This window comes from Puma concolor, chromosome E1 (assembly GCF_028749965.1).
Source record: "Puma concolor isolate L17-30 chromosome E1, mPumCon1.1.hap2, whole genome shotgun sequence".
Classification (NCBI taxonomy): Eukaryota; Metazoa; Chordata; class Mammalia; order Carnivora; family Felidae; genus Puma; species Puma concolor.
In genome coordinates this window covers 48746412-48760487 of record NC_141680.1, presented here as the reverse complement: position 1 = coordinate 48760487, position 14076 = coordinate 48746412, and the positions used below count along the sequence as shown (strand labels likewise).

Here is a 14076-nt window from a genome sequence, read left to right as displayed (position 1 = left end):
GACTGCGCCACCCAGGCGCCCCAACAAACCAGTTTTTTTTTTTTTTTTTTTTTTTTTTTTCAACGTTTTTATTTATTTTTTTTGGGACAGAGAGAGACAGAGCATGAACAGGGGAGGGGCAGAGAGAGAGGGAGACACAGAATCGGAAAGAGGCTCCAGGCTCTGAGCCATCAGCCCAGAGCCTGACGCGGGGCTCGAACTCCCGGACCGCGAGATCGTGACCTGGCTGAAGACAACAAACCAGTTTTTAAAGACACTGCTGTGTACTTGAAAAATTCCCATCTTGAGTTCTTAATTAAAAAAGGAAAAATCTCAAGCATGTCACAACCAGGTTGGAAATAATAGCAGTGAGAGATTTCTTCGAGTCAGTAAAAAATTTATAATCTATAGGAATTAAGAGTTCAAACCTTTAAACCCCAGCTTTTATTAACAACCACTTTACCAAGTTTAAAAAGATACTTGTTAAATATGTTTCCTGTGAACTGCTGGCAAAAATCTGAATAGATTTTTCTCCCACCATAAGATGTTGCAACCTGACAGTTTTCAGACTTGGGAGTTGAGACCAAATGTGTCTCTCTACCAGCTGTGACAACTGCCTGTGACAAAAACTTATATGGGGTCAATAAAAGACTTCAGTAAAGGTCATCAAAAACCACACGAATTATTTAAAACTCTTCAGTCATATTTAGGTTTCAATGGCCTCAAATCTTTTTTGGAGCAAGGAAAGATATAAGCAAGCACATAAGCATTAGGTTCCTTACAAATGAGTAAACTCAACAATTTAACTTATTAGGAACAACACAATTCAGTGGGAAAAGCAATTGAAGAGGTCTTATTATTATCTGGGAAACAAAGGGTTTCTTCATCTCACTTTCTGTTGATGGAATGAGTATCTCAAAGCCCAACCTTTGCTCAATTACCAGGATTACCACTTACGCATTTTCTTCATCAAAGTTGGCCCGTTTAGATCCAATTTTGTAGAAAGAAGGGAGCTGTGGTGGAGCTGACTTTCCAAATCCGGAAGAAGAGCTGGTTGCCCCAAAGGCACTGTGGGACTGTTGTGGGAGTTTGGGTTCCTCCTTCTTTCCAGCACTGATGGCAAAACCTCCAAAGCCAAATCCCCTCTTGGTGCCTGGACCACCTTTATTCCAATTCATGGTGTCAATGACTTATCTGTTAGGAACAAGATACATTAATAATAAATTCAACTTTTATCAATAGCTCACGGAGTTTTATGTCCCTTCCAACTTCTACCTACATCTTTAAACTTCTGCCTCTCGATGAAAACTCTAACTTTGTACTTCAGCTATGCAATATGCTAACCTCAACAAACTGTCATATTTTCTAAAACACTGAAAAAACTGTTGTTCATTTTTTGGAATCACAATCCAAACAGGAATGCAAGATTTAATATCATCCTCTTCAAAATGATTTGACCACTAATTTAACATCTTTAAGCTGCCAAAAATACTCACAGGGTAACAAATATTTTGGGGATCTGATAGGTACTTGTGTTTGGCAACAAAAAGTACCAACAGAAAAAGACTTTAATCTCTTAATATTTATTCCCAGGAGTTTATATTATTGTCTACCAGGAAACAGATGATCCTCACCCCCCAAAAGAGACTAAAACAACCTATAATTACAATATAATGTAATGCTTGTTGTAACAAAATCAAAGATTGTTCTCCAGTAATGATACCAAGAAGAATGAAAGAATTGAAACTTAAAAAGATTAATTTAGTTATTTGTAGATAGTATCTATGTAATTGTCTCTGAAGGATACTTATGAACCACACATTAATTGAGCAATGCCCACTAGAACACTAGCTAGGAAGAAACCATGATTCACTGATCTGTTGCTTGAAGTACTAGTTAGCCAATGGTTAAGGATTACAACGAAATTTCCTGAGCATCAATCAAATCAGTTTAAAAACAATACTGTATTTAAAAAAATGCTATATTATCTTATTAGTCTTGGCTCCAAAAAACTTTTTTTAACAACAGAAGCTACCTAAGTTTTATAGAAAAGCAGAAAACCCACAAAGCAAAAAGGAACAAAAATTTAAACTACTTGAAATTTCCTCTCCTAGATACATAATTTTAATATCTTTGCTATTTTTTCTGTACTATGTGTACACACACAAACACACAATTTAAAAACAAACCATACTATATTGTTTTAGTTACCAATTTCTTCACCTAAAGATACACTATGAAAATCTTTAAATGTCAATACATCTCTCCACTACTGTTTTATGATGTTGTGAAAACTATCACTTACCTTTGTGCATACCTATAATTATTTCTTCAGGATCAATTTTCAAAATGCAATTGCTTAGCCAAAGGGAATATGTACTTTAACTTTTTAAAATTTTAATTACTACTTACATTTATGGAAAAGTACCTGATACACACTGAGTAAAATAAGAGCATGAAACAAGGTGGGTGGTATGGTTCAATGTAACTCAATATAAAAGCATGTGTTACATATACAGATAGCTGGAGGGCTGTTTCTCAAAATTTTAATAGCAGTTATTCCATTTTTACTTATTTCTTTGTATTAAGGTTTACTATTAACAGGAAAAATTAAAATGTTTATAATGGACTCTGAAGCCAATGTGGAAAAAAGTTCCTAAAGCTGCTTTTTATGATGACATTGTTGAAAAGACCATTAACAATATGCTCTACTTTTCTGGTTCTATGCCCCTCCCCATATACACCTTGTAAGTTTTGTTTGAACTGTTATTATACAGCACGTAGTCCAGTCTACTGAGTATTAAATCTGATTTATGCTGTGTCAATCTCCACCCTTAGTTTCAAATAAGGAATTTCCTTTTTTTTTTGGGGGGGGGGGACTGTCTTTAATAATTTTAGACCTTTTGGGGTGCCTGGTTGGCTCAGTCAGTTAATCAGTTAAGTGTCTGACTTCAGCTCAGGTCACGATCTTACAATCTGTGACTTCGAGCCCAGAATCGGGCTCTATGCTGACAGCTCAGAATCTGGAGCCTGCTTTGGATTCTATGTCTCATCTCTTCTGCTCCTCCCCTGCTGACACTCTCTCTGTCCTTAAAAAATAAACATTAGGGGTGCCTGAGTGGCTCTATCGGTTGGGCAACCAACTTCGGCTCAGGTCATGATCTCACGGTTTGTGGGTTCGAGCCCTGCGTCAGGCTCTGTGCTGACCGCTCGGAGCCTGGAGCCTGCTTCAGATTCTGTGTCTCCCTCTCTCTCTACCCCTCCCCTGCTCACATCCTGTGTCTATCGATAATGAATACACGTTAAAAAATTTAAAAAAAAAAAACATTAAAAAAATAATTTTGGACCTTTTATTACAGTTACACATGGCTAAAATAAGTACTTAATAAGTACTAGTTCGCTTGAATTTAATTAAGACCATCTACTGCTTTCTTCTTGAATCCCTTAGGGAGAATCAACATAATTCTAATCAGATGGATGAAATTTAGTTACAATATTTATAAGCAAGAAAATTTTAGTATCTGATAATGTTGTTTAACCAATCTGTGAACCTGGCTTTACAAGAGCTATTCCCAAACAACAAAAATGATGGATCTGAATTTTAACCTCATTTTTCCTAATGTATATAAAATATTGCAATGGGCTAATAAATAAACAACAGAAATCAGAATGTAAGCAAAGGAAGGATGAAAAAAAACATTCTGTAGGTTTGGGTAGATTTTAGGAATCACATGGGGGCACCAGGGTGGCTCAGTTGTTTAAGCATCTGACTTTCAGCTCAGAGCATGATCTCATGGTTCACAAGTTTGAGCACCTGCATCGGGCTTTGTGCTGACAGCTCAGAGTGTGGATCCTACTTCAGAATCCGTGTCTCCCTCTTTCTCTGCCCCTCCCCAACTTGCACTCTGTCTCTCTCTCTCTCAAAAATAAACATTAAAAAAAAAAAAAAAAGAATCACATGAACAATCTCCTAGCAGGGAAATTTTCAATGGTTTACTGAAAGCTTGCTGAGAAATGTCAGGCAGTGTACCAGGTGCTGGGGATTTATTTTATTTATTTAAGTCTATTTATTTTGAGAGAGAGTACACATGAGGGAGGAACAGAGAGAGAGAGACAGAGAGAGAGAACCCCAAGCAGACTCCGCACTGTCAGTACAGAGCATGACGTGGGGCTCCATTTCACGAACCAGGAGATCATGACCTGATCCAAAATCAAGTCGGACACTCAACCAAGTCACCCAGATGCCCCCAAGTTCTGGGCATTTACATATGAAAAATACAGTCCCATTTTCAAGGGGTTCATGGTGTGGTTGCTAATAAACCAACATGATGTGCTGTAGCACAGGTACTGCACAAAGTGCATTCACTCGTGGCCCAGGAAGAAGGTATTAAACCCAGGATGAATGGAGAAGACTCAGCTTTTCTGGAGATGATGCTGGTGTTCAGTTTTAAAATCTGAAGAGGCATTAGACCAGGGTAGAAGGGTGAGAGGAGGGCTTTTTTTTTTTTTTAATTTTAGTTGGAACACATATAGTGCAATATTGGTTTCAGGAGAATTCAGTGGTTCATCAGTTACACACAACACCCAGTGCTTATCACAACAGGCCCCCGCCTTAGTACCCATCACCCATCTAGCCCATATCCCTCCGTCAACCCAGAATTTGTTTTTTATCATTAAGAGTCTCTTGTGGTTTGTTTCCCTCTCTTCTCCTCGCCCCCAACAAACGTTCATCTGTTTTGTTTCTTAAATTCACACGAGTGAAATCATATGGTATTTATCGTCCTCTGAATTATTTCACTTGGCATAGTACATTCTAGCTCCATCCATGTCATTACGAATGGCAAGAATTCATTCTGTTTCACGGCTGAGTAATATTCCATTGTATGTACACACACCACATCTTCTTTATCCATTCATCAGTTGATGGACATTTGGGCTCTCTCCATAGTTTGGCTATTGTTGATAATGCTGCTATATAAGCATTGAGGTGCATGTACCCCTTCGAATCTGTATTTTGGTAACCTTTGGGTAAATACCTATAATAATGCAATTCTTGGCTTATAGAGTGGTTCTATTTTTGGTTCCCCCCTCCCCTTTTTTTTTTTAAAGTTTATTTTGAGAGAGAGAGTGAGAGCACTCGGGGGAGGGGCAAAGAGAGAGGGAGAGGGAGAAAGAACCCCAAGCAGGCTCCGTGGTGTCAGCAAGGAACCTGATGTGGAGCTCAATCTCATAAACCTGGAGTTGATGACCTGAGTTGAAGCCAAGTCAGATGCTTAACCAACTGAGACATCGAGGCACCCCTGTTTTTAGTTTCTTAAGAAAGGAAGGCATTTTAGATTGAGGAAACTGTATGTAGTACCACGGAGAACTGGAAATAGTGCCGTGCAGCTAGAGTTCAGTGAGACTTCTAGGGAAGTTGTAGGTCACATATTCAGAAAGACAGACAGGGCCAGATGTTGCTATGCTAAAAATATACAAAACTGTACTTTACCAGCTATAAGAAATAATTACTTTTAAGCAAACAGGGGACATGTTTCAGATCAGTGTTGAAGAAAGATTAAATGGTAGACAATATGAAAAGTAGGAGGCAAGGAAAGTGGCTAAGAGGTTATCATAAAAATACAGATGTAAAGTAACATGGTACTGAACTAAGGAAGTGGCTACAAGGAAGGAGAAGGAGGGGGTGGATCTGAGTTATTAAGTGTCTATGAGAAAGTTCAATAGGGGCGGGTGAGTGACAAGTGGATGTGGAAGCTAAGGAGCAAGGAAAGGTCTAGAATAAGTTTGGAAGTGTCTGGCTTTTACAGATTGGGGGAATGGTGGGGCCATTTACAGAGATAGAAGCCTAGAAAAGCCATGCTTGGAGAAGCAGGCAGAACAGGAGATGGGAGAGCTAAGGAAAGATGCTAACTTCATCTTTCTATAACTTCAAAAAGGGTCTATAACTTCAAAAAGGGTCTGTGATGGAGTACAGATGTGATACAAGACACGTGCATTTGAGGTTACTGGTATAGATAAGCTAGCAGAGAGAGGGCACAGAGAGTGAGAAAAGGGACAAGACAAATGTTAGGGTTGATCAACAGTTAGGAATGGGCAGGGGAAAAGAAACTCATGTGGCAACCTGAGAAGGAAAGGAGGAAGGGGGCACAGTAGAGAATAGTGGCATGGAAGAGGAGAGAAATTTTACAGGCAGAAAGAAATGTCCAATGTTCCATTTTCAATGGAAATATGTTTGTTTTTTTTTAATGGAAATATGTTTGAAGGGGAGCCTGGGTGGCTCAGTCAGTTAAGTGTCCAACTTCAGTTCATGTCGTGATCTGGTGGTAGATCCTGGATTGGGCTCTTTGCTCACAACTCAGAGCCTGGAACCTATTTCAGATTCTTTTTCCCTCCTCTCTCTGCCCCTTCCCTGCCCTCTCTCTCTCTCTCTCAAAAACAAAATAAACATTAAAAACATTGTTTTTTGTTGGATAAATAAATATACATTCAGGCTCTTCAAAATTCACCCCAGTATTTGTGAAAACCATCATCTTCCATTATTACAAACCCTGCCATCCAACCTTCCTGATTAAATCTAAGCCAATCATCCTCAATGTACCATTAATTCCTTAGTGTTGACAATAATTCTTCCTGTTCAACTATGTAGGCTTTACTACCTAGGTATATGACTACAGATCCTTGACAATCAGAGGTTTGAGGGATAACTGATACAACAAGCAAAAGACAGCTAACCTAATCTCTATTTGGTTGCATGTTTAAAAAAAAGAAAAAGATGAACCCTCTTCTGTTTTAAAACTAATTTCCATTCTCTAAGCAAATATTGTTTGGAGAAGAGACATCTAGTGGAGAGTTAAGAAAGAAATAAACATAGTGAGATTTTAAAATTAACTATAGTCCTGCTATTTGTGGGTCTTCTCAAAGCTCCCTTTATTTGGTCTTAACATACACGCACACATACACATGCTTCTAAGCCTCCTCTCAGATAATAATAACATAATAATATGCCTGGTACATCCTTCCTACCAAGCTGGCAAACTCCTATCAAACAGCTCTGAAACTTCACCTCTGCCTCCCTAAACACTTCTCACATTGACAAGATGAAAACACCTGCAAGCTTCAGTCCCTGTAAAATCACCACATGGCTTCCACACCCAGTTAAAGTTCAGACTTCCTTAAAAACAACAAACCACCAAAAAATCCCAAATAACCCAAGTTAAACATAGGCAAAGTACTTGAATAGACATTTCGCCAAAGAAGATATATAAATGGTCAATAAGCATATGAAAAGATGCTCATCCCAAGTGAAGGGAAATGTAAATGAAAACCACATCCCCGGGGCGCCTGGGTGGCTTGGTCGGTTAAGTGTCCGACTTCGGCTCAGGTCGTGATCTCACGGGCCGGGCCGTGAGTTCAAGCCCCGCGTTGGGCTCTGTGCTGACAGCTCAGAGCCTGGAGCCTGTTTCGGATTCTGTGTCTCCCTCTCTCTCTGCCCCTCCCCTGTTCATGCTCTCTGTCTCAAAAATAAATAAACGTTTAAAAAAAAAGAAAACCACATCCCCTCATACTCTTTAGGATGACTACTAAAAAACAAAACAAAAACAAACAACACAACAGAAAATAACAAGTGTTGGCAAGGATATGGAGAAACTGGAACCCTGTCTAGTGCTGGTGGTAACATAAAATGGTTCAGCCACTGTGGAAAACATTATGGTGGTTCTTCAAAAAACAAATCCTAGAACTACCATATAATCCAGCAATTCCACTTCTGGGTGGAATATCCCCAAAAGAACTGAAAGCAGGAACAGACATCTGACCTATGATTTTTTTTTTTTTTTTTTTTTTTTTTTTTTGACAGAGACAGAGAGAATGAGCATGGGAGAGTGCAAGGGGGGTAGGGGCAGAAGGAGAGGGAGAGAGAATCTCAAGCAAGCTCCACACCCAGCACAGACCCGACGTGGGGCTCAATCTCATGACTGTGAGGTCATGACCTGGGCTGAAATCAAGTCAGATGCTTAACCTACTGAGCCACTGAGGTGCCCTCTGAACCATGATCTTAGCAGTACAATTCACAACAGTCAAAAGATGGCAGGAACCTAAGTGTCCATTGATAGATGAGTAAACTAAATGGGATATGTATACACACACACACACACATATACATATACACACACACACACTATGTAAACACGTACATAATATCAACATTATTCAGCCTTAAAAACGAAGGAAATTCTGACACGTGCTACAACAACATGAATGAAACTTGAGGACATCACGTTAAGGAAATAAGCCAGTCAAAAAGGACAAACAGTGTATGATTCCACTTGTATTAGGCAGAATATAGTCAAACTCAGAGACAGAAAATAGAACAGGTTGGGGCACCTGGGTGCTCAGTCTGTTAAGCATCCAACTCTCGATTTCAGCTCGGGTCATGATTTCATGGTTTGTGAGATTGAGTCCCGCATCAGGCTCTATGCTAACAGCATGAAGGCTGCTTGGGGTTCTCTCTCTCCCTCTTTCTCTACCCCTCCCACACTTGTGCTGTCAAATAAACAAACCAATAATTAAAATTTATAAATAATAAATTTAAAAAATTAAAAAATAATTAAAATAATTAAATATATAATTAAGATAATAAATTAAAAAAAATAATAAAGTAGAATTGGTTGCCAAAGCCCAGGAGTGCAGAGGAATGGGGAGTTATTGTTTAATGGGTATACAGTCTCAGTCTTACAAGATAAAAAGAGTTCTGTGAACACTATGGTGGTGATGGCAGCACAACAATGTGGATGTAATCAACGCCACTGAACTATACGCTCAAAATGGGTTAAGATTTTTCTATGCGTATTATAAAAACAAAAAAATCATGAAAATTAAAGGATTAGAATTCCATTTGCACAAGTGTTTTTAGGTTGCTATTTTATTAGTTTATAAGGAATAATGCTGTCTAGACCTCAGTCTCTACTCTGAAATGCAAACATATTTGTGAAAATTTGATTACATCTTTTTCTTAAAAAAAAAACCCTGCTTTTTAAAATTTCTAATTTGATGGGGCGCCTGGGTGGCTCAGTCGGTTAAGCAGCCGACTTTGGCTCAGGTCATGATCTCGCGGTCCGTGAGTTCGAGCCCCGCGTCGGGCTCTGTGCTGACCGCTCAGAGCCTGGAGCCTGTTTCAGATTCTGTGTCTCCCTCTCTCTCTGACCCTCCCCCATTCATGCTCTGTCTCTCTCTCTGTCTCAAAAATAAATAAACGTTAAAAAAAATTTTTTTTTTAATAAAATTTCTAATTTGAGGGGCACCTGGGTGGCTCAGTAGGTTAAGCGTCCGACTCTTGATTTCCGCTCAGGTCCCAGATCTCTCAGTTGATGAGATGGAGCCCTGCCTCCATCTGTGCTGACAGGGTGGAGGCTGCTTGGGATTCTCTCTCTCCCTCTTTCTGCCCCTCCCCTGCTCTCACATACTCATGCCCCCCCCCCGCCCCATGTTCTTTCTCTCTCTAAATAAATAAACATCTAAAAATAAAATTTCAAATTTAAAAATAATTAGCTCTGTAATAGAAGCATAAACAAAGTTTAGTGAGCAGCTGCTTTAAAGAGAACCTAAGTCTGGTCTTAGTAATAACTTTATTTTATACTGACCACTAACTACTTTGTTATGTGTCGATGCTATGAGGGATACCTCTCCTTACCATTTCCATCTCCACTACAGCAAGAATTTCTTAACAAGTCCCTGTTATCCAGCCTCTACACCACTATCAGAGTGATCAATAATTCACAATGTACTGAGTACCTATTTTGCCAGACCCTTTTCTAGGCGCTTTGGATATAGTAACACAATCAGACACAGTCCCAGCCCTCGGGGAGTTCAGTCTAGTCCAGGAGAAAGAAAAACCAAATCATAATTTCAGGTAGTAAAAGTGCTATCAAACCAAACCAAGAAAAAAGCAAGCAAGAAGAGGTAAGCTATTACAAGAGAAAGAAATCAGGTAAGGCCTCTCTGAGATGACTGATAGTTGACAATTAACAAGTGACCCTCCACCCCCTCAACTCTACTATTCTAAGAATGTCTGTTTTATTGGAAAATTCTTGGTGATGTACATCTAGAGAATGTATCTACAACCAGCAAATATTCCGTAAGCTATGAAAAATGTCTATGTGCTAAAGTATAAAAAAAATGAGAGATACATAGCAAAAGAGAAAATGAATTTTCACCTCCTTTGGTCTGTTAATAGTGTGGAACTAGGGAAAGTCATATGACTTTCGGTGGGCCAATGCTTAGAAAAAACCCTCTTCCAGGTTTTTCCAGATCCTGACCCCGAACCTTCCTGCCGCATTTCTCATTGTCATTCCCTTCAGTTCAGTAGCTCTCCACAGTTAGTCAATCAAGCTGGAATGAGACTCCATTGTGGCAACAAACTATATACTTCACCATTCATATCTCCCAGGGTTTTCATGCATGCATCAGTGTTCCCAGAAAACCAAGCACTTTGGTAAATGCCCTTCCCTTAACCTGGATTCCTTCCCCACCAAATCTCTCACTTATACCTACCTAAGTCTTCTCCTTCAAAGCCCATCTCACATACCAACTCCTAGAACCTATGACATGAATACAACTCCCCCAGAGAAGTGGTAGCTCATTCCTTAAACTCCTTTTCTAGTCTTAAAACACCCAATATTTAATCATAACTATTAGTGCTCTTTGTCTCACCAACTCCAAGTTACAAGTTTTATAGGTGAAGAAGCTGACTTACTCATTTTTTATCTCTTTTCTTTTCCATAGCATGTAGTCATTATTCATGTTTATTCAATATGCAGGAGTCCCAAGGAGAAAAACTAAAGACAGCATAAAGTCTCACTTGGTATGGTTCTAGGTAATAAAATGCTATGACTTAGTAGAAAATCCTAACAGCATCGTAAACTAGCACAGACTATGCAACCAGAATATGTTCACAAACTCTAGCTTTGCCACTAACTTGATGTGAACCTCAAAAAAGTCATTTGGCTTCTCTGGGCCTATAACATAGTGAGAATATCACCTACTTGACAGGGTTGGTATGAAAAATTGAGTTCCTACAGGAAAATACACTTACAAGAAAGCTTGGCACATAGTAGGTGCACAATATGTATTAGCCATCATGTTTATCGTTATTATTATTATTTCTCCAGAAGTCAATTTCTCCACTGGTAAATGGAGAATATCAAGCCAGAGTTCTCTAATCTCTTTCAACTCAGGGATCCCATACAAGTGCCACAAGACACTCAAGAGGTCAGAGATCACGAAGAGCTGACAAGTGGGGATGGCTTCATAAGACAGCTAGAACCCCAGGCACAGAAAGATGCAAGCTGATTAGAGAAGTGTGAAGAAAGAAAACATGTTAAGGAGGAAAGCTAGATATAGCCAAGGTTAGGAAGAATAAGCAAAGGCAGAATAAGCGTGGAACATAAGGAAGATAATTTGGCTAGGGTACATGTTTTGGGCAATGGTGAAAAATAAGATCTGATCTAAATGACTTTTAACAACAGTGGACTACAAAACAATTGATTATAAAACCATGTTACTTATCATTTGTTTCTGGAATTGGAGAAACCTCTAGTGACGATTTGCATCCACTCTAATAATCTGCCCTGAGAACATCTCACACACTATACACTGGGCACTATACATGCTTAAATTAGAATCTATACAAAACCCAAGAATTTCTTCATATTCTTCTAAAGCCAAATACGAGTAAATTCTGGTTACATATATTCTGGAAGCCTTTTTTCCCTCTCCGTTAGCTTAAAGAAACTAAGATGATCATATGAATTTGATAAAATTAGAATATAAAGAAATTCATTTCTCTGTGAATTACAATAAATTGTAACAATGTAAGTCAGATCATACCACTCCTCTGCTCAAAAGCCTCAGATGATTCCCAACTCAGGCAGAGATAAAGTGAAATCCTCATAACAGCCTAAAAGTTCCTAGTTGTTCTGGCGCTCCTCCTCCAGATCCTCCCTGACCTTCTCTCCTACTACTCCTTTGCTCACAGTGGTCCAAAGCACAATGGTCTTCTAACTGTTCCTCTAACAGGCCAGCATTGTCCTCTTCAAGGTCTTTACACTTGCTGTTGCCTCTGCCTGGAACCCTCCTTTCCCCAGATACTACTGGGCTCACTCCCTCATCTACTTAAATATCAGCTTGTTTGTACTGATCTCCCTGACCGCCCTATTTCAAAATGCAATGCCTCCCCAACCTTCTTTCTAGCCCCCCCCTTTTTAAGCCCAAATCCATAATCATCTTCTAACATACAGTATAATTTACTTATTTATTTATTATCTCTCTTCCCCCCACTATAAAGTAAGACGCAGGACGGCAAGGATCACAGACGTAGAACAGTGCTAGAAAACAGGCACGCAGCAAATGTCAATAAAAATATTCCTTGAATGAACTGCAGATTAGGCCATATAATTCCCCTTCTAGGTAAAGGAACATACAACATACTTTTCCCCTCCCACCGCTGAAAGTCTAAAATTTAATTTTTGTATGAAACACATATTGTTCACCTCCTATGTGCCAGAACTGAGCTTGGTTCTGGAAAGTTCAAGTGAATTAAGACATAATATCTGCCCTTTAGGAGCTCCAGGGCGTGCATATGGAGAATGGACATAAAGATATCATTTCCAAAAAAACCCAATATACAACTAGAGAAAATTAAATGACCACCTAAACAACTGAGGAGCAAAGGGGGAATCACCACTAAGGTAATAAGGAAAGCTAGGATTCCCCCAAATACTCGACTGGTAGGATAGTTCCTCCTTATAGTATTGGTGTGTATGCTTGCAACTCCACATAAATTATTTACTCGCATCAGATAAGCTCTTAAGTAGGCCGCAAAAAAGTTTGTGCGACGATAGCGATGTACTCAAGGCTGCACAAAGATCACTGTTTCTGTCTTCCGATTTGGCAACTTTTGCCTATCGGGTCTCCCCGATTTGGAGGCTTGCATCTGCCAAGTGCTGCCGACTTGGGTAAGAACCCTCCTTGTGGCTATCCCTGCCCAGAAACCGGCACCCTGCAAATCCCTTTCTTAGCAGGACTGGCGGGCGCCGCCTCCGGAAAGCCGCCAACTGGGCCAGAATGAGAGTTACGGGAGAAGCGGGAGCCGTGGGAGGGCAACGAGGTTGGGGAGGACCCCTAGAGGCCTCGGCCTCGCACTCCCACCCCTCCCGGCCCCCTGGGTCTCCGGTGCCCCAAAGCTCCGCAGACTCTTTGTTAAGCGAGGCCGCGGTTCCCTGGCCCTCGCTAGGCCCCGCAGTTGCCTCCAATGGCCCCGAGGGGTAGCGACCCTGAGTCCAGAACCTCCTCGCACAGACCTGCTGCTTTGGCTGCAGCGGCAGCTGATACTACCGCCGACGCGGAGAATCCCAAGGCCAGAGGACGCGCGGTCCAGGCCGCGTCCGCCGCGCTCCTTCCTCTCCGCCCCCTTCACCACCGCCGCCGCCTCCGCCGCCGCCGCTTCTCGGCCCGTTGCTGACCGGGGGGAGGGGAATGCAAAGCTGACATGCGCAGTGCCGAGAGAGCGGGCCGGAAGGCGGAGCCTCGGGCTACGGTTCCCGGAAGGCGCCGCGGGCTCCGGACCTTAAAGCTCCAGAACGCCTCGCAGAATTTCACTCTCCGGACACTGATGCTTTGAGGGGGGCAGTGCTTGTAGCCCGAGAAGTGGGCCTACGGGTGAAGAAAGCGTAGCAGTGATAGCCGCCTAGAAATCTCAAGAAAAGGCCTTGGGCGGAAACTACTTATACATAAAATTGTGGACTCCCTAAACTCTGGTCCTTTTTAAATACGACCTAGGCAACATTTCTCTGCATGCCTCTAGCCACGTGGTCCCATAGAGCATGGCCACCTTTAGCTTCCGGAGCACCAGCTCAGAGTGATGACAATTTGAACCCTAGTGGAGAGGGTTGGGAACAGCGTGGGCGGTTCCGGCCAGGGGGCCGGGATTATGTAATTTTCCCAGCAGCCCCACCTTGTCTCAGCTGGGCGGGGGAGGAGGAGGTCTCGCGCGGTTCCCGAGGCTGCGTCCCGCCCCCGCTCCCCAACTGCGCGCAGGCGCGG

General features: G+C 41.2%; 1 protein-coding gene across 1 annotated transcript in view; it reads right to left on the bottom strand.

Annotated features, from left to right (window-relative positions):
• Nucleotides 1–13510, bottom strand: part of DDX42 (DEAD-box helicase 42) — a 39838-nt gene extending 26328 nt beyond the window's left edge. The window contains exons 1-2 of the mRNA XM_025927676.2: nucleotides 13335–13510; nucleotides 937–1173 (exon numbers count right to left, since the gene is read on the bottom strand). Of these exons, the coding sequence (XP_025783461.1) occupies nucleotides 937–1157 (221 nt within the window). The 5' untranslated portion in view covers nucleotides 1158–1173; nucleotides 13335–13510. The remainder of the gene's footprint in view (nucleotides 1–936; nucleotides 1174–13334) is intronic.
• Between the last annotated feature and the right edge of the window lie 566 nt (nucleotides 13511–14076).